The sequence below is a fragment of the Plasmodium coatneyi genome, chromosome 10 (genome assembly GCF_001680005.1).
Source record: "Plasmodium coatneyi strain Hackeri chromosome 10, complete sequence".
NCBI classification, from domain to species: domain Eukaryota; phylum Apicomplexa; class Aconoidasida; order Haemosporida; family Plasmodiidae; genus Plasmodium; species Plasmodium coatneyi.
The window spans coordinates 1,515,351-1,540,824 of record NC_033565.1 but is presented as its reverse complement, the minus strand read 5'-3'; the positions used below and the strand labels follow the sequence as shown (position 1 = coordinate 1,540,824).

At 42.3% G+C, this 25,474-nt stretch overlaps 7 protein-coding genes across 7 annotated transcripts; 2 read left to right on the top strand and 5 right to left on the bottom strand.

Annotated features, from left to right (window-relative positions):
- Nucleotides 1–357: 357 nt before the first annotated feature.
- PCOAH_00031380 (Unconventional myosin pfm-b) lies at nt 358–3,969 on the bottom strand (the record flags this gene model as incomplete). Its single annotated transcript, XM_020059938.1, has 8 exons — nt 358–573; nt 740–1,138; nt 1,300–1,479; nt 1,604–2,190; nt 2,369–2,464; nt 2,600–2,732; nt 2,908–3,051; nt 3,322–3,969. 8 exons carry the CDS (start codon nt 3,967–3,969, stop codon nt 358–360), a joined length of 2,403 nt encoding a protein of 800 aa, XP_019915470.1.
- A 916-nt stretch (nt 3,970–4,885) lies between these two features.
- On the bottom strand, nt 4,886–6,171 carry PCOAH_00031370 (Uncharacterized protein; the record flags this gene model as incomplete). The annotated part of the gene is made up of 3 exons (XM_020059937.1): nt 4,886–5,393; nt 5,607–5,758; nt 6,162–6,171. 3 exons carry the CDS (start codon nt 6,169–6,171, stop codon nt 5,196–5,198), a joined length of 360 nt encoding a protein of 119 aa, XP_019915417.1.
- A 1,572-nt stretch (nt 6,172–7,743) lies between these two features.
- PCOAH_00031360 (Uncharacterized protein) lies at nt 7,744–9,666 on the bottom strand (the record flags this gene model as incomplete). Its single annotated transcript, XM_020059936.1, has 2 exons — nt 7,744–9,338; nt 9,582–9,666. 2 exons carry the CDS (start codon nt 9,664–9,666, stop codon nt 7,744–7,746), a joined length of 1,680 nt encoding a protein of 559 aa, XP_019915508.1.
- Nucleotides 9,667–11,307: 1,641 nt separating this feature from the next.
- PCOAH_00031350 (P-type ATPase) lies at nt 11,308–17,485 on the top strand (the record flags this gene model as incomplete). Its single annotated transcript, XM_020059935.1, has 3 exons — nt 11,308–16,991; nt 17,033–17,101; nt 17,152–17,485. 3 exons carry the CDS (start codon nt 11,308–11,310, stop codon nt 17,483–17,485), a joined length of 6,087 nt encoding a protein of 2,028 aa, XP_019915224.1.
- A 913-nt stretch (nt 17,486–18,398) lies between these two features.
- PCOAH_00031340 (Uncharacterized protein) lies at nt 18,399–19,453 on the bottom strand (the record flags this gene model as incomplete). The annotated part of the gene is made up of 4 exons (XM_020059934.1): nt 18,399–18,527; nt 18,756–18,851; nt 18,997–19,104; nt 19,358–19,453. 4 exons carry the CDS (start codon nt 19,451–19,453, stop codon nt 18,399–18,401), a joined length of 429 nt encoding a protein of 142 aa, XP_019915324.1.
- Nucleotides 19,454–21,352: 1,899 nt separating this feature from the next.
- Nucleotides 21,353–23,176, top strand: PCOAH_00031330 (ATP-dependent helicase; the record flags this gene model as incomplete). Its single annotated transcript, XM_020059933.1, has 3 exons — nt 21,353–21,927; nt 22,023–22,757; nt 22,954–23,176. The coding sequence occupies 3 exons, from the start codon at nt 21,353–21,355 to the stop codon at nt 23,174–23,176; spliced, it is 1,533 nt and encodes a 510-aa protein (XP_019915481.1).
- A 33-nt stretch (nt 23,177–23,209) lies between these two features.
- On the bottom strand, nt 23,210–24,308 carry PCOAH_00031320 (Uncharacterized protein; the record flags this gene model as incomplete). The annotated part of the gene is made up of 4 exons (XM_020059932.1): nt 23,210–23,305; nt 23,452–23,514; nt 23,644–23,842; nt 23,989–24,308. The coding sequence occupies 4 exons, from the start codon at nt 24,306–24,308 to the stop codon at nt 23,210–23,212; spliced, it is 678 nt and encodes a 225-aa protein (XP_019915232.1).
- Between the last annotated feature and the right edge of the window lie 1,166 nt (nt 24,309–25,474).

The window sequence follows — 25,474 nt, the reverse complement described above, 5'->3', positions numbered from 1 at the left end:
CCATTATGTGGAGGAAGAAAGAATTCTTAAGCTACAACCCGATCGCCCACATTTCCCGTCTTAAAATGAATTAACAACATGATGACAGAATTTTATGGCACACTCAATTGGGGTCCAAAAATGGTGAAGCAAAAATATGCCGAGCATATCCAAATAGCCACCACTTTCTCTGTCCTAATTTGGAACATCATTTTTAATTCTGATGAATATGACCCACACTGAGGAAGAAAAAAAAAAAAAAGAAAAAAAAAAAAGCACGGAGAAAAAATTACAAACCGATGTGGTCGAAACCCTACCGAGCTAGGAACATCCACCAGTTGCACATCACCAAGAAAAGGACGGGTGAATGGGTAAGCCCTACTTCAGCTGCGCAATGTACTTGTGTTTCCTGAAGTACGCCTGAGCTAGCTGCAAATGCTTTATGTTTTCCTCCACGGTTGTCTTCTTCTTAATTTTTGTAATCAATGCGCTGGTAATGCTGCACAGATTTCTGTAGCTCTTTAGGTTGTTGTAAATTATTTCTCGAATGGTGTGGATGGCGTCCTTTTTTAAGAAGACCATTGTGTTTCCGATCTGTGTGGGGAGGTAAGGGCGATGTGATGGGGTGGAAAAAATGGTAAGAGAGATGCGGTTCGGGCGATTGCTGTCGACCTTCATCCCACTCCTCCAAGTAGCAATGTTTTCCCTTTCCGCAAAATGGCCTCCATTCCACCCTAATATTCCCACACCAACTGCTCACCTTGTACGAATCGTCGCTGAAGTTCCGCTGAAGCATCTTGGAGACCTTGGCCTTGTCGTCCAAGGTATTGTCATTCGAAGTGGGCAAGTCCAAGTATTGATAATAGCTAAGGAAAGAAGCAAAGGTGTACTTGTACTGAAAAAAATATTTTATATTTAATGTTTCAATAATGGACAAGGAAAATAGCTGAGGAAAAACTTTCCTCTGATTGAAATTGTTCTTCTCTTTATTTTCGTTTGGCTTAATGCATTTTATAAAATATATATTTGTGTTTTTCAAATAGGAGCTGATTTTTTTGAGGTTTTCCAAATATTTAAATGTGATTAAGTTTTTTCTTCCCAAGGAGTCTGTTACTTCTACGTCTTCGTACATGCTTCTGACTAGGTTGTTCTTGGAGGCCTACAAAAGGGGGGGATAAATGCACACAATTATCATGTCGTAACATTACATCGTATTGGCAACAAACTGGGGTCATTACTCAACACGCAACTTGCGCTTTCCTCATATATTTGTGGAAAAATTGATTCAGTCCAATTGGTTGCGCTGCGAAATAGGCCCACCTTCAGCATCTGCAAAACGTTGGGCGATAAAATATCCTTATTCTTAGAAATGAAGTTTGAGATGCTGTACGTAACGTCGCTAACGGTGTGCTTAATGATGAAGCTGCTGTTCGTGTCCCATTTGCACGTGAGGAACTGCGGGTGCTTGGCGAATTTGTTCGTGTAAACTCCCACGATGGACTGAAGGAAGCAGGGGGGGAGGACCGAAAAAATGTGAAAGGGGTAAACACGGTTATGCAGGGGAACAAATGCAAACGTGCCCCACTTTCACACATGCACATTCGCAGAGTTGCTCGCGCCCCACCTCGTCCTTCTTCCCCGGGCCCAGGCAAGCGTCCTCCAAAATGGAAATCACGCTCGTCTTCCCTCGAAGCAAGTCAATGATGCTTTCGTTCGTCGTGTACTTCACAGACTCAGCGATGATGCCCTCGCTCTTGTAAAGGTTGGACTCCTTCTCATAAACCACGTAGAGGTATATGTTGTGAATCTCCTCATTAGCTATATTGATGAGTAGCTGCTCCAGAGAATTTTTGAGAAAAATTTCAAACCCGAAAATGTCAAGTATTCCTATATAACTGTCCAACTCCTTGTTGTTATTTAAAAACTCATTTATCTTCTTCGTGATATGCTCAAATATTTTGTTGTATATGTCTTTCGAAATGGATCTGCAAATGGAGACGGACTCTTCAACGGATAGCGGGATTTCTATCCTCTGGTTCGCTATGTTCTTTTCTGTGAATGTTAAGTTGTTACTCAGGCTTACGTAGTCGATGCCTAACAAGTCACTTGTCTCCTGAACAACTTTTAAATTTTCCTCACTCAGCTCGCTGCAATTTGTTTTCCCGCCCTTCTCAATTTCGTTAAATTCAATATTTCCCAGTAGCAATATTCCTACGCAGCATGGAAAAAGGGGAACCCCCCCCCCAAAAAAAAAAATAAAGTTAACATAAAAAAAAGAAGGTGGTTACATGTGCAGATCTTCCATTTACACACATGAACATGTCCATCAAATTGAAGCAGATGGAGACACAACACAGTTCTACAATTGTACAGTTTTGCAAATTTCTACCTGATAGGGTCAGGAACAGATCGTCTTTCAAAGTAGACATGTTCATTTTGTCCATGGAAGTCATTAATTTCTCAAAATCCTTGGCGTCATCAATTTCTGTGGAGGTAAATTGTGGTAGGCGATAAATGGGGTAGCAACCATAAGGACAAACTATACTAAGCTGCCCTGTTGTTCACCACCATTCTTTGACCATACATTTTCGCTAATGTGTTTACTCTTTCTTGCACCCACCCGGTATGGTAATGGACTTGTTAGAAATGTACTTGTACTCCGATTCTGACTTAATGTTGTACTTTTTCTTCATCTCATTGCTCATCCCTTGGAGGATTTCGTAAAAAATGTGGTAGCATCTTTCCTCTTGCTCCTTAACAAGTTGAGAAGGTGGAAACATATAATCATAAAAACAAGTGTACAAAGGGAGCAACCAAATGGATACCAAACAAATAGCAAAGATTCCGAAATGCCCTTCACCATACCACCCCACTTTTTGACCCCTTTGCAACCTTTCCCTCCGCCAAAAAAAAAAAAAAAAGACTTACCTGTGACACGACTCTTATCTTTTCCAGGAGAAAAATTTCAATGCAAGAGGAGACAATGTTCTGGTTTTCGTCCAACTGAATTTTAATGTACTTTCCGTACCTGCTGGAATTGTTATTCTTTATAGTTTTGGCGTTTCCGAAGGCCTATATGTGAGCAGTAAATGGAGGGGGGGAAAAGAAGGACGCGTTGCGTTTAACATGTGCATGTTCGTAAGCTCTCAACGAGGCAGCCGCGTTTGCGACCGCAGTTATCACATCGGTATAGCTGCCCAGTGGGACCACACAATTGTCCACACTTGCAGCAAAATGGAGGCACCGCGTTGTAACTCCACTATGGTCAGCTAATGGGTAAAGGAGTAAACAGACAAATATATGTACACACGCACGAGCGCCCACTCGCAGCCAAGCCAGTACCTCTAGTATAAAGTTGGAGTCCCACAACGTTTTCGAAATGCTGTTGTCCTGCTTGACCCCAGAGAGGTAAAACTTAATAATCAACTTGGAGGCTTCCGTTTTACCAGACCCACTTTCCCCGCTTATAATTATGGACTGACAATTCTTCGTATTTATAAAATCAAGCATTGCATCCTTCGCATATGTGTACACATGCGGAGGGAGTTCGTCCGTATTCTTCCTTTTGTAATCATCCATATTGACATCAATAACTTGGTACGGGTTTATCGAAATTAACATTGGCTCGGCTATGGTGTAGATAAAATTCTGTTCATACCTCATGGCCAGGGTGTTTAAAACCTCGGCCGAATTTTGATGCACCATGTCATTTAGCCTGTGACTATTTACATTCACCATATTATTACAATTAAACAAGTGCTCTTTTTTCACTACATATTCGCTGTTCGTCTCTGGGCAAACTTCCTTCACTCTGTAATTATCTCCATCAACGCTAAGAACTAAGCATTTAAAGAAAACAACATCGGGGTAGCGGTCCACATTTGGACTCTTGTATGTCCACACATAAAACTTTTCGATTTCATTTTCAATTTTGTTCACGAATTCGCTATTAATCCTGAAGTAGTTACTTAGTTCGCTAGCTTTATTCATCGTTGCAAGTTCAAATTGTCGACTTCTACCTGTGTAATTTTCCCTTTTTCGTATCTATTTTATTATTATTATTTTCCTTTTTTACTTCATCATATAAAGTGTGTGTAAGTAGGTACATGCAAGTCGCGCATGCTACTGTTTTTTATTTTATCTAAAATTTAAGGTATATAATGTGGACGAGCTGGAAGAATTACATCTTTTTTGGGGCATTTAAAAAAAAATAGTTTCTTAAAATTCGCAAACATAATAGTGTACACCCTCCTATGCATGCAGTTTCTCCGTTCTGTTACCTGTTTCTTGCACATAAATTCATGGAACCTGCTCTACATACAACACATATGTATGTGATGCGTTTGTAGTGGATCAATATTTTTTTCTTTCCAAAATTACACAATAATGTGAAAAAAAATAAGTTTCTAAAAAAAGAACGCCGCTACTTATATTTTCCAGAAAAGAAGAAAAAAAAAAAAAAAAAAGAACGAACAGGTGCCATTAACAGGCACAATTTGTGTTGTAAAAAAAAAAAAAAAACCTCAATTTTCTCTTCTACCTTTTTGTGTGCACATTTTTTTTTTTTTTTTTTTATTTTGAACAAGCTGTTCATACAAAAAAAAAAAAAAAAACAGTTGTCACAAAGTGAAATGAACAGTTCTGTTTGTGCGTTTTTTTTAACTATTGGGGAACACAAATTGGGAGAGTAAAAATTGCTCTCACCTCGTACATATTTACTGCTACTGGAATGATGAAAAAAGGAAAAAAAACTACGTTATAGACCACCGGAAAATGCCAAAATGTTACACTAATTGGTGCCAACCAGCGAGGTTTTTTTTCCCCCTTTTTTTTTTTTCCCCTTAGAGAAAACCATTTTGGCTACCTGTACATGCTAACCATTCGAAAATATTTTCCTCATATTTTTAAGTTAAAATCGTGGTTACGAAATGTGCTAAAGAAGAGGTCAACTAGTAACTTTAATTCCTTTTACGCGTTAATATAAAAAAAAAAATTTTTAATTTAAAATAAAATGGCAAGGTTGTGAAATTATGCAGCGATGAAGCCACGAAGTGGTGACGCGATGGAGCGATACGCCGCGGCGAGCCAAGACGGGAACGAATTCCCGCGCCCATACAAACGTAGGCGCCACACGTAACACACATGGTCTGTCGCACATTTTCGAATTCGGTTATGCCTGACTCTTCGTTTAATTCACCTTCACCAGTTCATCCAATTCACTCGTTCACTTCGCATTCGTTAAGTAATCCCTTGTAGGTGTCAACCATGACGTGTTGAACGATTGTGTACATTTTCTCCTTGGAGTCCTCATCTTCGTTTCTCTTCCTTTCTATTTTTACGCGAACTCTCTTGGGTGGGTTCCTGATGCCCTTGGACCATATGAACTTGTTCAGTTTAACGTCCAAACGTACGTCCTGCAGTAATTGAGGGGGACAACATGGCAAGTCATTCGCACAAGAATATACGTATAACGCATATGTATACATATTCGTGTACAGCCGTACGTGAATGTACATATAAACCCGCCTTGGTACAATTGCGGGCAAAGATTCACACATGTTTCCAACAAAGTAACAACATAAGGGAAAATGCAAAGGCGCCCGATCATGGCGGCGACGCATGCATACCTTCGTGTGCATGAGCTTTCCTGCGATGTTCCTTATCTCCTTGATGGCTCTTGGGGCCTTTCTTTTGTAGCACACATCGTGCGTCAACTTGCTCAGATTTATGGTGATGACTTTCGTCACCGGTTTAAGCGTTTTCTTCTGCTTCTTGACAGCTGCGCAGAGGGGGGGGGAAAAAAATAGGGCATCGATATTACGTTATATTATATTGTATACTATATGTGGGGTTAATTCTGTTACTCTTGCCGCATGCAACACTCATTCCTAGGAACTGTGCTTCCGTCCCCCGGGCTTCGCTCAGTTGTGCTTTGCTTCCTGGCAGTTTTGTTTCAATGCTAGGAAGCCTCTTTTAATTTTTTAAGCGCGTCGCTTCGGAGGAGCACATATTTCTTTTCTGCGTTTTTGCGTTTGTGCTTTTCTTTTTTTTCCCCTCATTTTAGCATTCCTGCAGAGGCCTCCTCCATTTTAGCATTCCTGCAGAGGCCTCCTCCATTTTAGCATGAACGCGCAATAATATACGTGATGGCGCGTACAATGCGCCTTCCTCTTTTCCAGTACCTTTCACCATTTTTGTCGTCCGTGAGAAGTCGCAAAACAGGGGATGCTGAAATTTATCAAATGAAAATATCCACACGACGGTTGAAATGTGGCTTCTCTTAAGCGAAATTTTTAAAAAACTTCCTTCGTTCTTATGCTAAAAAAATGTTGCTCCTTAAAGCGGTATGAACTACTACAAAATAGCATTCCGATTTATTTCTTTTGTTCTAATTTCAATTTTTTTTTTTTTTTTTTTTAAGTTGCTAAGTTGCTGTTTTTTCAAATTGCTACTTTTTTTATTCACCAATAAGTATGTTTATATAATAGAAGGTATACAGTATAATACAGCACATGAGTTCACTTTTTGCTAAGCTCCGTATGCGTGCATACCCGGATTTTCCCCTCTGCGGCACCTCCCGGGATGGTATTCGATTCGATGCACGGGGTAGATATAACTTCGGGGGGGGTTTCATATTGCATCATATGTATGTCGACTTTTTTTTTATTTTTTTTTCCGATCATTGGGGCTTTGCAATTATATTTATATAAACGAACGGCGCGCGCGCTTGTCATGGCAACAAGGCCGTTGCCCCGAGGATGTATGCAGCAGAAAAAGGGTGGTAAAAAAAATGCAATATTTTTTTCCCCCAAATCTATAAGAGGATAATCCATTTTAGTGTTGTATTTGTTTTGCTCGTTTTATACTTTTCTACATCCTTTCCGCAATTGCTTGTGCTCTCTTAAAAATGGGTATTTCCTTTTTTCAGAAGTTAAGGTAAAGAACGCCTCCGTTTTTTTTCTTCCCCGTTTCGTAAAATGTGAAGGGGCGCAAAAGGGGGGTTTTTCCTGCCCGGGGCAAAAATTGTCAACGGGATACTCCCACCCCCATTGCCATTTTTTTTTTTTTTTCCTCCTAAACATACCATTTTTACTTCATTTTACAATTCACGCGAATCGCTTTGCATTCACATTTCGGAGGCACATTCAAATTGAGTTGGCTAATATTAGCCAATTTTTACCCCCTCGAGAAGGAAAAACAAATTCTTCCTTTAAGAATTGCACAAAATAAGTAAACTGATCCATCATTTTTACCCATTCTTTTAAAGGGCAACTGTTTTACGTGTACTCCTTTTAAATGTAGAAAAGGGTACAGTTTGCGCCGCTTGAGAAAAAAATGTGAACGTGTGGGGGGACAGCCAAATGTTGCGCCATTGCGGATTAGCGTAACTGTGTAATTGGGAGCATCCCCGTAGGGCATCACGGAAAGGGAGAAGACTACCCCAGGGGTGTATGTCTTCATATTCATAGTTGGTTCCTTCCCAAAATGGGGAAAAAAAAAGACGGTGAAGCACACCGTTTTATCACAACCAATCCCGTTGGGAAGCAAATAAACGGCGGAACGTGAAATTCGTAGTGGGCGTGGGGTTAACAGGAACCTGTTGGGGATGACACCCCGAAGGTATACATGTGCATAACCAATGCAACTAGATCTACATAAAAAAAAAGAAAAAAAAAAAATTCTTCACCCTTCGACTGCTTCTTCCGTCTCCCCTTTTTTCTTTCCAACTCGCTGCAAATGGAACCACTTCCTTATCCCCACCCCCTAGAGATACTTACCAAAAAAATTAAAAACCGAAATGCATTTCCCAATAAAGTTGTACGAACAAATGTCAATGAAATCCTGCCCAGGGGGAGGATACTTTTTATAATCATAGCGATAAATTAGGGAAGAATTCTTAACCCACAAATTGTTTGATAACCCCCTATGCAAAATCTTGGAGTCATAAATGATGACGTCTTGTGGATTCACATCGGGAACGAAGGATGACCCTGTTTGGTAATATATCTGTAAAAATCTCTTAAAATTATGAATTTTCTCCTTCCATTTTTTCATTTTTATGGACGTAAATAAATGTGTTCCGAGAAAAAATTCAAAGTTTCCAGACTCCTCGTTTATCCTATTCAGCGGCAAAATAACGCTTATCCCACTTAACCCATTGTCGACATGGTGGGACTGAATTTCGCTCAGCGGTTCGTTGTTCACCAATTGCAATTCAGATAAAAATATTTTATCATTCCTCTCAGTCGACACATTTACACTTTTAAAATTGTCCATTTTTAGAAGTGAATTTTTTTCCATCAAATCGTACATATTTTGGTACTCCCCAATTGGTAAGTACGCATAAATGATATTCATCCAGTACTGCTGCAAATTTGTGAAGAGGTCGCTCACTTTGCTGTTGCGTAGTATGCAGTACTGCCTTCCCCGTGTGGGTCGTATGCAGAAAATGTTATTATCCTTATCCATGAGAAGGGGCGATACGTTCATTTCTTTCTTGTCGAGGAATAAATCTTTTTTTATTTTTTCCATGTCTACTTTTCGGAGGAAGTTCTTCAAAACGACTACTCCGTAGGTGGCTAGGCTTTCTTGTATTTCGTTCACCGTGTCGATGTTTAGGACGTACTTGGCAGGTTCTACGATGGGTTCGCCTTGCACACCAGCGTCTGTCCCGCTTACCGCTGTTTCTGCGCCATCCTGGTCGAGCCCCAAGTAGCTGCTTAGCTCCAACCCGAGATCCTTCCCCACATTTTCACTGCAGTGCCTGTACGACCGCTTCTTCCTCACAAAGTCGAAAAAGTTGTTTCTCTTGTAATTCACTAGTAGGTATATGTACGCATAGACATATAGCTCATCGATCAGGGTGTCCACAAATTCGTTAACCGATTTAACCTTAACCCTGTTACGCTCCAAAATGAATTCCTTCAAGTGCGTCCAATTCAAGTTCCCTAAAAAGGATTGCACTGCGGGGGAAGAATGCACCTCTTCCCCTTCGTGATCCGCCACTGCGCACTGGACCTCCATAAACTTTATCACATCCTCCAAAATTGCGTCAAGACGTTTGTTTGGTTCTACATTTCTTTTATTCCCATTTTCGATAACCTTTCTTAATTCATCTTTTTTCCCTTCAAACAAATTACTCAAATATTGCAAGTGGTAGTCCACAGGGTAGTAATTATTTGCTGCCCCCGAAATGGCGACAAGGGGCAGGTTGAAATTTGCGCATACCTTTTCGATTCGGTTTCCATATTTCTTTTTATCGATAAATTCAAAGTTCTTCTCCGTTAGGTGGAAGTAGATCTTCTGCTCCTTATGTTTATACTTTTCCTTTTTCCGTTTAATGTATTCATTGCAAATTCCTGCGAGGGGGGAGTAGCAAAATGGGCAGTCGCGCAATGGGCTGTCACGCAATGGGCTGTCACGCAATGGGCTGTCACGCAATGAGCAATGCCCCAATGGATAGTCGCGAGAGCGATGTCTTAATCGACTGCATGCATCTCGACGACGCTAAAACGGCTGAGCGGTGGTGCTCACCCCTTCGACACATCGGCAACGCCCACACCGGGACACTTTCGTGCTGGAGACAGCCACTCTTCCCTTACCCACGTTCAGCGACACAAACGACAGGGCGTAAAGCAGGTACTTGTACTCAAACTTGGAGCGCAAAGGTTCCCCGCGTTTAACCATTCTAGTAAACAAATCGACGAATCAGGTCGTAACTAGTTTTACAAACATGCACATGCTTACGTATCCATATGCATGTGTTTAATTATACCGCTTGGCACTCCAAGTGGAATTTTTTTTTTTCCACAAATACATGCGACAAAATGGGGTAATATGCCTTCTTGTTCTTTCCCCGAACGATGCATCTATATGCTGTTTGACTTCCTTTCGGGAGGGGGTGGGTCGTGTTGCAGTTCGAGTTGTTCAGCTTGTGGGGGAAAAAAAAAAACGGTTGCTCGAAATGCATGTGTTGACGTTATGGGGAATTTTCCTCAGGAAGCGGCAAGGGAAGTTGCAAAAGGAGTGTATCTTAAAAAGTCACCCCGAAGGCACCGCCGAATGGGCCTCTCAACGAGCCAGTGGGCGCACACCGTGGGGCCCGCCTCGCAGAAGCACGTCTCTAACGGGAGCGATTTTATTGGTCGTGGCGTCGGTGGTTTCACCGTGGGGGCACTATACAAAATTCGACGCAGCTCTGGCGCAATTTCGACGCGAAAAAAGGAATATACAACATGGCAAGAGGCGATGATCACGTGGCAAAATAGGAAAAAGAAGAATAGTCCAAGCAGTGTAAGCCAAACCAAACTGGCACAGCAGAGCGGATGTACAATTCTCCCCGTACCGGAAATACCCGTTACGTTTCTCGCAGCGCGCCTTCTCAGAACCGCTTCGCGAATGGGCAGTAAAAACAGCGCAGAAACGCTACGGGGTGCTTTTTTCCGAGCTTGCAGTGGGCCCAGGCATATCAAATGCACATAGGTGTTTTCCCCCTTAGTTGATCGCACCCGATAGGAGAATGCCCACACAACTCTCCTCAAACGCAAGTCGCCTTTTTCATGCAAACTTCCTCACGTGCACTACACGTGTGTATAAGTGATTAATTCAGAGAGCACAGTGGCAACAAACCAGTTAACATTTTCCCCCCGTGGGCACATTTCTTACACGTAGGGAAAGCCTCTACTTTCTGCGATATATCTTCCGTGCAAAACTTCCCCCTACATGCGCAAAAGGCAAAGGGTAAAAAGGCAGCACGATGTTTTGCACGTAGATATACCCAAGAGCATGTTTATGTAAATCCCTTGAGTTACCATCTTAGGGGTGTACCCTGCCGGGTTCATGTTTGGATTTATTTTTATTCTTATTTTTATGTTTACTTTTTTACCTTTTATTATTTTAAAAATTTTTCCCTTAACGTTTGTAACCCTGCCTGTTAACGCAGAGTTGCAAAAAGGGGGTCATTTTTTTTTATGGTGAAGATACTCAAATGCATTTTACACCGACCCACAGATGCACAACCATTTTGCGCAGTTTGACTACTCATTTTGCGAAGCACATTGACCAACGCGATTATGTCGCTTCGTAGCAGTGGAGGAGAAGGGAACCCAGTTGTACTTACCCAAAAGGGGAACTCCTTGATCTTCCCACCTGCGCAGAGGTTTCTCCTCTAACTAGTGAGGACCCGCCCAAATATATAGGGCCTTCACCGAAGAGCTCCTCCACGCATTAGACGTACTCCGCTAAAGCGGATCCGCTGCGTGGATAGCTAACCAAAATAAAGGAAGAACCCCCTGGGGAGAAGGCCCCTCACGAGGAGGAATAGGCAACATGGGCCGGGTTTGCAAAGCGGACAGCCTGCCATTGACCTACTCCGAACTTACGTGCATCTGCTTCTTCTACCTGTTCCTGCTGATAAGCTTCCTGGTATGGTGTGTACGCAAAAATCGATTTAGAAGCCAAATAAATGAAAGGCATAAATGGAAGAATAGTGAATCCCACGCAAAAAATGAGAACGTCGAATTTTTTAACTACATTTATGAGGCGGGCGAGGAGGACGACTCGGATGACATTGTAGTGCGACAAGAAGGATACCAAAATAACTTTGTCGGGTTTGCACTGAAGAATGCTTCCATTTTCCTGTACGTATGTACCCATATCATTATCGTCTTCTTAATTGCAAATGAGTATTGCATACACGAGGGGGCTGAAGTTTTGTGGAATGATCGAGCCTTTATTTTCTTCATTTTTCTCCTCCTCTGTTTTTCCATTACGTATGGCATTTTAACTGTGAGGAAACATCTGCACAGCTTTTTTTTGAAACCCGCCCTTCTGAAGGAAAGTGATTATGTGTTGATATACACGAAAAGCGATGAGTACGCCAACACGTGTAAAACTTCCCTTAGGCGAAGTTTCTTCCATGCCTTTAGCTGGGCTAACAGATGGTATCACACGTTGGGAAGACGCTTCCGACATTATGCAAATGTGTATTTGAGCTACCAGGGGGCGATAAAGCGTGCACTCTTTTTAGAATTTGCCAAATGGAGCTTCATCGGGGGGGAAGCAGAATTTGGAAGTACGCGCTCAGGAAACAGTGAGGAGGGGAGATCCCACCCTCTTGGGGGAGGACAAAAGGATAGTCACCATATAAAATATGAAGACATTTTGGAAGACACGCGTTTGTTAAGTGGGCACACGAGGAAGGGACATTCGTTGGGTCACCACGAAAAGGGGGCCAACAAAATAGCAGGAAAGGCGCTCGGCAAAGCAGAATCCCCTGTGAAGACTAAGGCGGGTGCCTCCTGCCCACCCCTGACAGTGCACAAGATTAAAGTGCAGACAAACGAAAAGAACTTGCGCTACTTCTTCTTCAGAAGCATGAAGTACGTATACAACGAAGAGAAGGACGCATTCCACAACATCGCACACACCATTGAGGAAAAAGTGCAAAGTCTCGACTTCAACTACCTACTAAAAAAAGGAGGACTAAACAACAGCGAAATTATTAACAACCTAAATGACTACGGTTACAACAATATACACCTCGAATTTTGCTCCTTTTTTAAAAGCATAAAAAGAGAGCTGTTAGATGGCATCTACATGTTCCAGCTATTCATAACGTACAAAAATTTCTTCTGGAAGGAGGTGATAACTTCTCTCATTTGGCTAATAATCTCGTTCATAAGTGTTGTCAGCAAAATTATGAAAAATGAAAAAAATAAAAAAGAGATTTATGAGAACATCCAATCTAGCAACAATACGCTCGTGACTGTTTATAGAAATTCAATCGTTCAGCATGTCCCCTCTAGTAATTTAACCATAGGAGATGTGATCATTATAAATTCAAAGATGACTATGCCTTGTGATTGTCTTTTACTGACGGGTCAAGTTTTAGTAGATGAAAGTTTGCTAACTGGGGAATCCAGGCCAATGAAAAAAACATGCGTATCAAATTTGAGCTCCTTCAACTCCTTTGACAATAGGACATACTCATCTTCTAGTGATTCTTTCCCCTTTGGGGAAACCTCCAAGGGGAAGAAATCCAAATGGAAGAATGCGTCCCCCCATGCAGCCAATCCGATGAGTGGACAATTCACGGGGAACACTAACCATGAAAAATTCACCAAAGGGAAGTACTACAACGCGAAGCGAAATTTCCATCATAACAATATTCTATACTCTGGCACGGACGTCATTTCCACGATGAACTCCACAGAGAGCATCTACGCAGTGGTGATAAGTGTGAGCATATACACCTACAAGGGGAAATACATGCAGAATGTTCTCTTCCCAAATCCACTCCTCTTTAAATACGATTCGCAACTACCCATCGTCTTTCTCTTCACTATTCTCTTTTCTCTCATATGCATGTACTTCCAAATACGTTCCTTGGGACTTAACATGACCTCCATTTTTTACACCATCGGGACAATGTCACAGATACTACCTGTCTGGACCCCCGTTGTTCTAAACATGGGGTTAAACATATCAACCAATAGATTGAAGGAGGAGAAAAACATCCGGTGCATTGCTCCATCGAGGATTCCCATCTGTGGAAAAATTAGGATCTTTTTTTTCGACAAAACGGGCACACTGACGGGGCACAAAATTGAATTTTCAGGTGTCCATTTTAGCAATAATGTTTTGAATGAACAGAAGGCACAGCTGTCTGGGCTCGACAACCATAGCAGGAGCGTGTCTGACGATACGTACGATGTGAAGTATGAAAGTTATTACCCCTCCTCCAGTAAAGTTAACTTTAATTCGGTTAGGAAGAATGGATTGCCTAGAATGGAGTCTGCCCAGCCGGTGGAAAGCAGCGTCCCCCATGGAGGGGCCTCCTCCTCGGGCGGTGGTTCACAGAGAGATAAAAATGTTGTACCGGCGGAAAGCGCAAACGGGGCAGACCAAGAAGAAGCTCTGGATCATATGGACAAGGTAGACCACACAAACGGGGAAGACCACGTGGGTGGTGCGTCCGTGCGCTCCGTTTACTCGAGCATCGACGAGGAAGTTTTTCCCGTAGTGGCCGATTTGGTCCAAGCCGCCAGCAGCGCGAATGAAAACGAAGGCGACTTGGTTGTAGGAGAAAGTAACTTCGTTGCAGGAGAAAGCAACTTCATTGTAGGAGAAAGCAACTTCATTGTAGGAGAAAGCAACTTCATTGTAGGAGAAAGCAGCTTCGTTGTAGACCAAATGGGAGTAAACACTGACGACCAGAACCGCGTGAGGGAACCCCCCGACGGGGAGGACGCCAGCCAACCCTCCAGCGGAGATGTCTTCCAAAGCTACGACGAAACGGATGAGAATAAAAACCTCGAAAATCAGGACAAGGAAATTTCCCCTGAGGGAGAAGAGCAACAGGGAGGGAATCCCAATCAGGGAGACCATGTCGACGGGGCTAACCTTTCAACTTTGCCAAATGGTGAGAAGGAAAACCTCGATGAAGAACCATTTCAGCGCGAAGTGGTGGAACAACTTCCCCTGGAGGAGAATAGCATTTCCATCGATATGGACACAGATGAATGCCAAAAAAGGGCCAAGAAGGAGAAAGAAAATACCCCCATTGTGGGACGCGAAAATGTTAGTCAAAAGTCTGCCGAGGAGGAGGCAGAGCAGACAGAAGAAGAACCTCCGATGAGGAGCTGCCACTTCAATGAGTCCAACTCGTCCATGAATTCTGTCACGTCACTCCTTTACAATAGCAAACTGATGTGGGCAAATAAAGCCACTCTGAAAAATACCCCTCCAAGTTATCACCTACTAGTGTATGCCCTTGCGGGATGCGCCTGTGTGTACACCGATACAATTACCAACGATGTATATGGACACGAAATAGATAAAAGATTATTCGAAGCGACCGAAATGAAAATAAGTAACTACATTAACAAACACAATATGAACGTGAAAAAGGTTTCCCTAAAAATTAATTACACGTATAAATATTTCGACATTTTAAAGACATTCGAATTTGATTACTTTACGAAAATATCAACTACCCTAGCTTATGGGTACTTTGACTTGGGGGAGAAAATTTTTGTCGTTTTTTCAAAAGGATCTTTTGACAAAATTTACAAAAAATGCATCAAAAATGAAGAAATACAATTTTTTAAAAAGAAAGAACAAGAATATAGTAAAAACGGGTTCTACGTAATTGGGCTAGCTTTTAGAATCATATGTGGTATATCCTTTGAGGAAATATTACAGCTACCAAGAGAAGAGTTAGAAAAGGATATGAGCTTCCTATCGCTTATCATGTTTAGCAATTACATCAAGAAGGATGCCGAGTTGGTTGTTCAAACATTGAAGAGCTCTTCCATTAGACCAGTCATTCTTACTGGCGATAATGCATACAACTGCCTCTACGTGGGGAATAAAATTGGTCTCTTCAATAGTATTAATTTTTACGAGTCCTTCCTTTCCATCAATATGAATTCGAATACGAACACCAGCTCCAACTCAGCGGAGAGGATACTAAACGAACGAGAAAATCTCTTCCTCTCTACTGAGACGAAATTTTTGTCATTTGAAAATTTTATCAAATCGAATGCACAAATGGGACGGGGCGACGAAGAAAGTATCCCCGGGAGAGCAGCCAACAACTTCGCCCATTCGTCTAATCGGAAGAGGGAATACGAAGCCGATTTGTACGCGCCGCAGGGTGAGGGTGCTGATGGGTCCAGGCAAAGGGGAAGGAACGAAGCTCCCCCTACAGGGCGAACGCAAGACAAAGGGGAGCAAGTAAGAACCCCCCACAGTAACCACCTCCCCAGGGGGACATCCTCCAAGATCTACCGTGATATGGATGAGGAGTACACGGCAGGCGAAACCACGGCACTGATCCACCGGGGAGAGAAGTCTCCACAGGGGGGCAGGCCAAACGGACATCCCCCCTCCGACGGAAATAGTTACAACAGCGTGGAAGAATACAAGGCCGATCGGGCGAGTGAGGCACCCTTCCTCGAAGCAGTCAGCCAAATGAACCCGCCGCACAGCAAAAACTCTTACTACACTTACGAGCAAAACGAACAGCGAACCGAAAATGTTATTATCTACGGGTACATGCAAGAAGCCTCCTCCGATCTCGTATTCGTGAACATACAAAATGATAAGAAAGTTAATTCAGAAGAAGTGCTCTTTGGAAATATCTACAAAGAAATTATCCTAACGGGTGAAGCATACACCTACATAAGGCACACAATATTTCATATGTCCAATGAAGAGGAAGACATAACTTCCTACCGTAACGTTGAAAAGTCGGAAGGATATAAAAACTTTCTTCTACGTGTACGGATTTTCTCCAGACTAACTCCAAATAACAAAATGGAGGTCATCAAGGATTTCATAAAATATGACTACATCTCTGGCATGTGTGGAGATGGAAGTAACGACTGCGGAGCTTTGAAAATTTCTCATGCAGGGTTAGCCTTATCAGATGCCGACACTTCAGTGGTATCCCCATTTAGTAGCAAAAATGAAAATATAAAAAGCGTCATTGATGTCTTGAGAGAAGGTCGAGCTTGTCTAGTCACTTCCATTAACTGCTACAAGTATATGCTACTTTACGGGTTCATGATTTCCGTTGTAAAGATTGTTCTTTTTATGAATGCTCATGCAGTTATGTCTGAATATGGCTACCTCTTCTTCGACAATGTGATCCTACTTTTGTTAGCAAAATCCATGACCCTTTCCAGACCAGCTAGGAAATTAAAGACGCAGACTCCCACCTCAAGTATCATTGGTGCTCAGACTATCATTTCTTTACTGTCCAATTTGATTGTTAACTTTTTTTTTCTATATATAATTATGCTGCAGTTTTTTTATGTGTATGAATTACCATCGTCGTATGAAATGAACAGCTCTGCTCCCAAGTCTTCTTGGTGGCTCATGAGCGACAACTACGAGAGCTTTTTGGCCTGCGTGTGGTTCTGCTTCCAAATTGTGAATAGCGCCTTTATCTTCACCTTCGGCGGCAAGTACCGCAAGTCCATCTTCTCCAACTATACATTCATGGGGTGAGTATGCGCACAAGCGGTGCAACAAGAGATCTGCTAAGCGATATACTAATCGATATGCTAATCGATATGCTAAGCGATGCATGTCTAGCACTGCTCCTTCGATTAGTGTCCACCTCCTCACCGATCCCACCTAACTGTTTCCTTCCCCCCCTCGCAGGTACTACTGCCTCATCAACAGCTTCCTGTTCTACCTGACCGTCGGAGGGCCAAACCGACTCACGTGCCTCTTCCGAATGAACTGCAACGACGAAGTTTCCAGAGCAACCAAATTCAAAATTCTAGACCTATTCTCCTACTCAGCCAGCGGCCTAAGTTTCTACGGCCCAAACGGAAACAACATCCTTACCACAGGCCACAAAGTCAAGTTCCTTTTTTTAAATCTCCTTAACATAGCTGTCAACATTTGCATATCCAAATACGTTTTGTGCGAACCGCTGTACAACATGGTCAGGCGGTTCTTCAACTTCCAAAATAGGAAGGTACCCGTTTAGCCTTCCCCGGTGCGTCACCATAACACGCATCATTAACATTCACCCCATGACCATCTTCTTTTCCAACGCACGGGTAAACAACTTTGTGTTGACCGACGTTTTGAATCTCCTCCCTTTTCTGTGTTAGCATTGTGTGCTTGCACTATGATTATGTTGTCTTTACCTTGTTTCCTTTTTTTTATTTGAAACCTTATCCAATTGGGGGGGAATTTCCCCAGCTGGCATTTCGAACCGTTTCGCCATCACACTTTCGCCACGCCCATTCTCCCTTCATCCATTAATTGTAATTCAATTAATAAGCTGACATGAGGCAGGTCAACTCATATTAACAGCAAAAGATGATGAACTACGTTGTTGAAAAAAACAAACTCCGCATGGTGCGAATGGGGAGAAAATATGCTCGACAAATGTTTGGGCAAATAGAAGATTGGCCACGCCACACATGACTATACACACATGACGTTACACGCACGAACGGGCTAACAAACAAATGGCCATTTGAACAAACGCACGGTGAACAAAACGTGGTGCGGCAAGAGGGAGTCCCTTCACTGAGTATCCCTTTGCCAAGTTTTGAGAAAATTATAATTTTACGAAATGTGACAACACACAACACGCTTTCACTTGGATGGCAGTCCCACTTATGTACACATGGGTCAGTCGGACCAAACGAAAAACCCCACGTGGTCCATTCGCCTTTCCACTTGGGCTCATTCACATTAGCGGGCCACCCTACTTTTTCGGACACCTATAAAAAAAACAAATACTCTATTTCAAAAAAAAAAAAAAAAAAAAAAAAAATGAATGAATAAATGAATGAATGTGCTAAGCCACACAGCAACCGAGTGGACAAACACACACAGAGATATGCAGAATGGTCAAACGGATGGACACACTTTTTTGTTAACCCAATTTACTCACTTTCGAAAAAGCTCTTCTCGGAGTTCTCCTTTACACACCCGTGCGTGTCGAAGTAGCGGTGGGACAGGCAAAACATCCTTTTGCATTTCTTGCAGGTGTAATTGTTGATGCCGTTCAGGACCTGACAAGTTTGGAGGTTATTCCGGGAGAGGAGGGTAGAAAAATAAAATGTGTTCCATTGTTCGTATGTGTGTGAGTACCCTTAAGTTGTGCGAAGTACACGTGTGTTCACTCAAATGGGGTTCTTCTAAGGGCGCACAACGTGGTTGCTCCATTTGGTTAATCTTTTAACGCCCGTTTTATCTTTGATTTTGGCCACTTCTCAACTGGGCTTGCCTCTCCTCCTCACCGTTTTGCAGCCCTTCTTGCCGCACATCACCAGGGACTTCTTCTTCTTCTTAAAGGTGCACTTGTGACTTACGTGATTTTTTATTTCCTCGTCTTTCTGCAATTATGAAAGCGAATTGGGCGTTTGGGTATGGTGCGTACAATTGAGTGTATCTGGTGGTGGTGCGAAAATGGTGTAGGTAGGCATACACCCACGTGTTATGTCATATGTGCCACCGCAGGGTGCCGCTCTGTTAACTTACGTCTGGGAGAACCCCATTGCAGTGGTTGCACAGAACGACTCGTTTTAAATCTGCTGCCTTGGACTTGGCGCAGGAGTGGTCTTGAATCTTTCTGTGCAATTCGCAAAACTAACAAAGGGGGAAAAAGAAGAAAAAAAGGATAGCATGTTTATTAACGTGCTGCTGGAAAGACGAGGTGCTCACATGTGGACGAGCTAATACGATGCCTCATCAGTGTGCAAGTGCCTTTTCGCCGGGGACACACACAAATGGCTCATCATGTCTTCGTTCCAACGCAGAACATGGTTACTACGTTTCGTCCATCAGTCACACGTTTCACAGCGCAGACATTTAAAAATTTTTTTTTTTTTTTTTTTTGTACACTTAAACCGCAGTATTCACATTTAAAGGGGAGAAAGTCATGGTACCTACATCCGTCCAGATCGCACTTTCTCGTAAAGTCGGAGAAGTACGCCATGTTCTTTTGCGCGCTGTTACGTCTATCCAAATTTGTGTTTGTGCCTTTTCACATTTTGTTCGTTTACGCGGGTTACTACTCCACCGATGGTCGTTCATGTGGGAATTTGTCGCCCTGCAGGATTCCGTCTCTCAGTGCGCGCGTTCCCCTGTTGGTGCCTTTTTCACAGCCATTTAGCTCCTCTGCTCGCATTTTTTTGCCTTCTTTATAATTCTTCTAAATTGCCCATTAGGCGCATTGAAAAAAAAAAAAAAAAAAAAAAAAAAAAAAAAAAACAGTGGTTTCTTCTCACCTATTTTCCTCTCCCAAAAAATTATACCAAAAAAGGGAAGGCAAAATAATCTTTCTTATATCCCGCGATTAACGTGACGAGGAAAAAAAAAAAAAAAAATTGCGAATATTACACAATGAACCCTTCTCCATGACAATGTTCTTTTAAAAAGGCAGAGAAAAAAGAAAGAGGCCTCAATAACGCCGTTTTTTCTTTTCATTTGCGATTCTTCCGTTTTTATTTGGGTCACTTCTTAGATCGGACTGTTTCAAAATTGCGGATTTTTTTTTTTTTTTTTTGTGTTGCTGGAAGGGCAACAACTTTTTTGCAGTGATGACATGTGTAATTCTCCCCTTATGAAGGTGAGTTTTGCGCCACGTGGGAACTTTCCTTTGTCTGCTACATTTTGCATAGTTTCACTTCGCTCCGCTTCGTTCCATTTTCGTTTGCTCTAATTTGAGGAGATACAACTCCCGCAGAGGTTCGCGCGTACGCCCAATACCTCATATAGACACTGTGCTATGAGTCGGCATTTTTTCGTTCCACCTTTCCGTTTCGTGAGAGTGCCAAGACCAGTTCTGCGTGTTTTTGCCGCCCCACAAACGAAGCGCAACTATACCTGACCCGTTTAACCCAACCGGTCAACCCGTTAACCCCTCAGCACGAACAATGTTCTGTCCACAGGACGAAAGGACTTTACCAATAATCCGCTCGTGAAGAAATGAACAAATCAGGTGCGCGTGCAGAATTAGCAGACAAATTAGGGAAAACATATTTCTTCCCCCACCCCCTCCCTATGTGCACCACACATTGCTTTTTTCTCCTTCGCAATTTTTGTGCACACGCGTAGAATTTTTTTTTTTCCACCGTTGGGGGGAATTCAGACAAAACATGTTTGCCACGTTTCTTTGCACTTTCCCTGTTCCACTTGTTTTGCCCTTTTTTACAGCTCCACTTCTTCCCATTTTTGCCTCTCTTTCCCCTGTCAATTGCCCGCATTTGCCCCGTTCGCGCATCTGTCCAGTGTATTCACAAAACACCCCCCCCTTGGCGCTTTTCACCAACGCGGAATGAACGTCACGCTCAGTCACTTGTGAAGGCACTCCTTTTTTTCGTCTCCCCGCGTTACACACGTCGAAGTGTCCACCTGTCATAAACCAGTTGTTGCAACTCCGACAAGTCACACAACTGCTTCGCAAAGGCTAACGTGCGCCCCTTGCAGTGCTAGAAGGGGGACAGAGTATCCCGTGATTGGATTACCTCTGTCTCCCCCAATAATAGCTCTTCCCACGCCATACACACATATGTGCTTTCGTTCATTTGTGATTACGTTAATACGTGTTTTCATTCGTATCTGATTACGTTAATGCGCGATTGCTTCCATGCACGTGTAATGCCCACTTATCCGCCGCGCCCACCCCCCATATGATGTTGCCCCCCAGCGTCGTTTTTATGTATATATTCTTCCTTTGCTTTTTCACCCTCTACCTCTGCCTGCTGCTTCTGTCCTTCTTCCTGTCACTCTACGTCTCGCTTCACTTCTTCTGTGTGCTTTTTTTTTTCTTTTACATCTTGCTGGAATTTAGGGACAAAATTGAAGAGAAAAATATTAAGAGCCAAGAATTATTATGTTTTTTGCGCCTTCTGTAATTGTTTTTTTTTTGCCCCCCATTTTGCTCAATTTAGTAAGTACCTTCCACATCAGCAAAGTAGCCTCAACTTCATTTCTATCTCGAAAAGGCACTCTTCGAAATGTGAATTCAGGGGAGGAACAAATTATTCTTTCTAGGAATTCGCAGAGACATTACAACAGTCAGCACCCCCAAAGGGTGGAACACTTTCTATGCAAAAATGAAAAAGTAGATGGCCAAAATGGAGGGACATGTTTTTTTAAGAAGGACCAAACGTTTTCCAAACTACTTGTCCACCCAACCCTAGTTGAAGAGTTGAAAAAAAATAACATTACCGTCCCGTCACTCATTCAGTTCGACCTGTTACAATATTATAATAAGTACTTCCCCATGCTGCGAAATATTATCATCGGTGCTGAAAATGGGATTGGCAAAACTTTGTCTTACATCATTTTCGTTTTGAATCACATCTTGAAGCAATCCAACAGCAACAACAGAGTCTTCGTCTTGATTTTTCAGTATAGCGGATTGCTCACTAGGCAGTGCTTCCAAATCGTTCGACGCCTCTCCAGGTGAGCATAACGGCGTCTCCCTAAAAGGGACTTCGCCCAGCAAAACAAAAGTACCCCAATAAAGTGACTTACCACACGCTTCTCCCTCCACGCAGAAACGTCAAGGTGAAAAGCACCACCCTGAACAATACCCCACTAACCCCCGTGAACCTCAACCCAAACGGAAGCCTCATTCTGATCACCTCTCCCGTGAAGTTCGCCACCTACATGAAGGAAAACGTAGACGCAGTAACTCCCTTTCTAAAAAACCTAGATTTTCTCATAATGGACGAAGTGGACGTCATGTTCGAAGACCCTTTTGTGAAACACATCAAAGCGCTTTACGAACAAATGAGCAAATTAGCAAACACGAAATACATCTCCATAGTAACTTCCTCTACCCTATCCAATAAGGGAAAAAAGTCCGTGTACCAAAACATCAACAAATATGTAACAAACGCCGTTTTGATAAAGACCAACTACCTGCACAATGTACACCCCCTTGTGAACTACCACTTTGTAAATCTGCCCACCTACACTGTTAGTGAAAAAATAAAAGCCATAAAAAGAATCATGTCGAAGGAAAATTACAAAAAAGCTCTCATCTTTTGCAATACACTTACCAGCTGCAATAACGCATTTAGTCAGTTGAGCTCCCTTTTTGAGGACATCTACCTTTTCAATTCATCTTTAAAGAAGGAAGACCAGTTTGCCATTCTTGATATGTTCAAGAACTCAGAGAGGTGCATTCTCGTGACCACCGATATTATTCACAGAGGGGTGGACATCAAGGGAATTACGCACCTGTTTCACTTGGACGCGCCCACCAACATTGTGGTTTACACGCATAGGTAAGCAGGAGGAAAGAAAAGACCCCTTGTCACTTGGAACAGGCGGACACGCCATGTACAACTGCACTGGAATGCACTTTTTCTTTCTACTTTTCATATGCATTTGTTTTTCTATTGCATTTGTTTTTCTATTGCATTTGTTTTCCTCCTTTCATGTGCATGGTTTCCTTTCTGGGCTGCCCCCACCACCCCTCAGAAACGGAAGAATCTCCAGGGGAGCCAGCACAGGAGACATATACCTTTTTAATGACCCGGACAACTTGGTAACGAAAAAAATTTACCAGCTTCACAAAAAAAACGTCAAATTTGAAGACATTTTTAGCAGGAAAAGGTCTTTGCGAAAGAATTATAAAAGGGACTTAAAAAAATCAAAGCAGGGGGAAGGGACAGCGGGGCAGAATCCCCAAAGTTCTACGTAACATTCACTTAAGGGGTGAAGAAGTCATACAAAGTTATCTGTACAAGTCGTTTATTTCTTCCAACTTTTTTTTTAAATCTCCTTCGTCGTTTGCTTTTCCATTTGTGCCTTTTTTTAAATTTTGAATGAACTGCATTTTTTTTTTTAATAAAAAAGGGATGTGCAGTGATTGGATTAGTGGGGCCCATGCACTGTGTGGTAATACGTGCGGTAGCACCTGTGTTAACAGAGCAGTGTGTTTGGTTTATACTTCCATTCAGGGAGAGATAAACCTACCTGCAGTGTGGCTGATATCTTTCTTAGCTTCTTATTCTTGTTCCGCTCTACTTCGACTAGGTCCTGTGGAGACAGCGAGCGTTTGGTGAAACAGGTGGTGGAGAAGATCGACCGTATGCAGGAAATGCTATTCCTGCTAAGCAGCAAGGTGGAAATTGCAGGGGGGGAAAAAAAATGATAAATCATTTTCACTTTGAATTTCTCCTTGGAACTATTATACTCCGTTTTCAACAGTGCCAATTCGCCATGCGCCTCGTATATTGCACTATTTAACTGATCGGTGTTGGATTGACATTCCTTTATTTTGTCCCAAACGTCATCGGCGCTGCTGGTGTGAAGTGGCGACTCCAGAGTCTTCATCAGTTTGTCTATCTCCTTGCGGGACTTTTTCCTTCCAAGGGTGAAGAAAAAAAGGGAAAATTTCTACAACATGTGCATACCAATAGGTGCAGCATAGGAAAAACGATCACCATGCGGAAAGTCAACAACGGGAAGGGGCATACATGTACAGCCCCTTTTCAACATTTTAAGGAATACTTAAATTCGCAGTATTTTTCCTCCTCCCCCTGGATAACATCGGGCAATTCTCCCAAGAGGGTGTTCAAATTTTGCAACTTCCTTTTCTGGATGGATATTTCCTTTTTTAAATTTAAACAAGTCAGCTCCTTAGCTTTGTGTGTATCGTCAACGGTGTCTATAGAAGCTTGGTTATTTTTGATAATTCTCTGGGACTCCTCTATTTTTTTTTGCTCCTCCTTTTTGATTTTCTCCTTCATGTCCATTATTTTGTGTATCTCCTCGTTTTTCCTGTGCATGTTGTCAACGTAGCTGTAGAACACCTTTTTATTCTCGTCCATTTTGGAAGGAAAAAATGATATACAAGAAGAACCTTAAAATTTCACAGCGGAAGCAGGAACAGGATTGCAAAAGAAAGAACGCACAAATGTTAACGGCTAAATGTTGCAAATCTTTTGTTAAGTGTGCTCTCAAGTAAAGACGTAGACTAAGCGACGGTGTCCGTTGCTTCTGCCACTACGCTCGCTAAGCTAAGAACAAGACATTTTAAGGTGTGTAAAAATGAGTGCAAATTGTAACCATCTGTGTTGCCCATTGTAGGTTTTTTTTTTTTTTTTTTTTTTTTTTTTTTTAATTCCGTGTTCATACCTTTTTACCCAATTTTGTCGCGAATTTGGCTGTTTTTTTTTTTTTTTTTTTTTTTTTTTTCCATGTTCATTCTTTTATTTCCTAATTTTAGTGATTGATCGTGTTTTTCCCCTTTTGGTCCATTTTGATCATAAGGATGGGGAAAAACTCCGCAACACGCGCTTCCGATAGAATGGCAGAACGAGGACATGTCTGACGTGGCATACCATCACCGGTGTTGGTAGCTCCTTTCGTCTTTAACATAGCAGGAGTATGCAGCATGCGAAAAGGGGAACGAAATTTGTGGTGATAGCAACCGTTGCCGCCTCATTTAGACAATTCAACGATGGTAGAAAATGTCGCTTCTTAACATTGTACACGTTAACTTGACAAATTCAAATGTCGCGAAAAGGAGCAACACGGAATGAACTTCCATTGAAATTTTTTTTCCGTCCCGTCCCAGTAGGGTCTCTTCTTCGCATCATCTAACGCGACGAAGTTGGAACCGCATGACCCGCACATCAACAACTTTGACACATTTCCTTCCCTCAAATGGGCACCACGCAGCGTTCGTATCGCATGGTAGAGGTGCCCCTTCACAGAATACCCACATGAGGTGCGAAAAATATGATAACCTATTTTGATTTGGGAACAGACTTCCTCGGGAGGTAAAAAAAAAAAAATACGTTACCCATATATATAGTGAGAAAAATGTTGAGGACCCCAAATATGCCCTATAAACATAAGCGCACACTAGGGGGGAATACGCGGAAACCATCTCATTGTTACCTGACAAATGTGACGAATTTTTTTTCAAAAATGGCTAATTATAAAATGGGTAGATTCTTCATCTCGCAAAAGTGAACAGAAAAACGTTGCA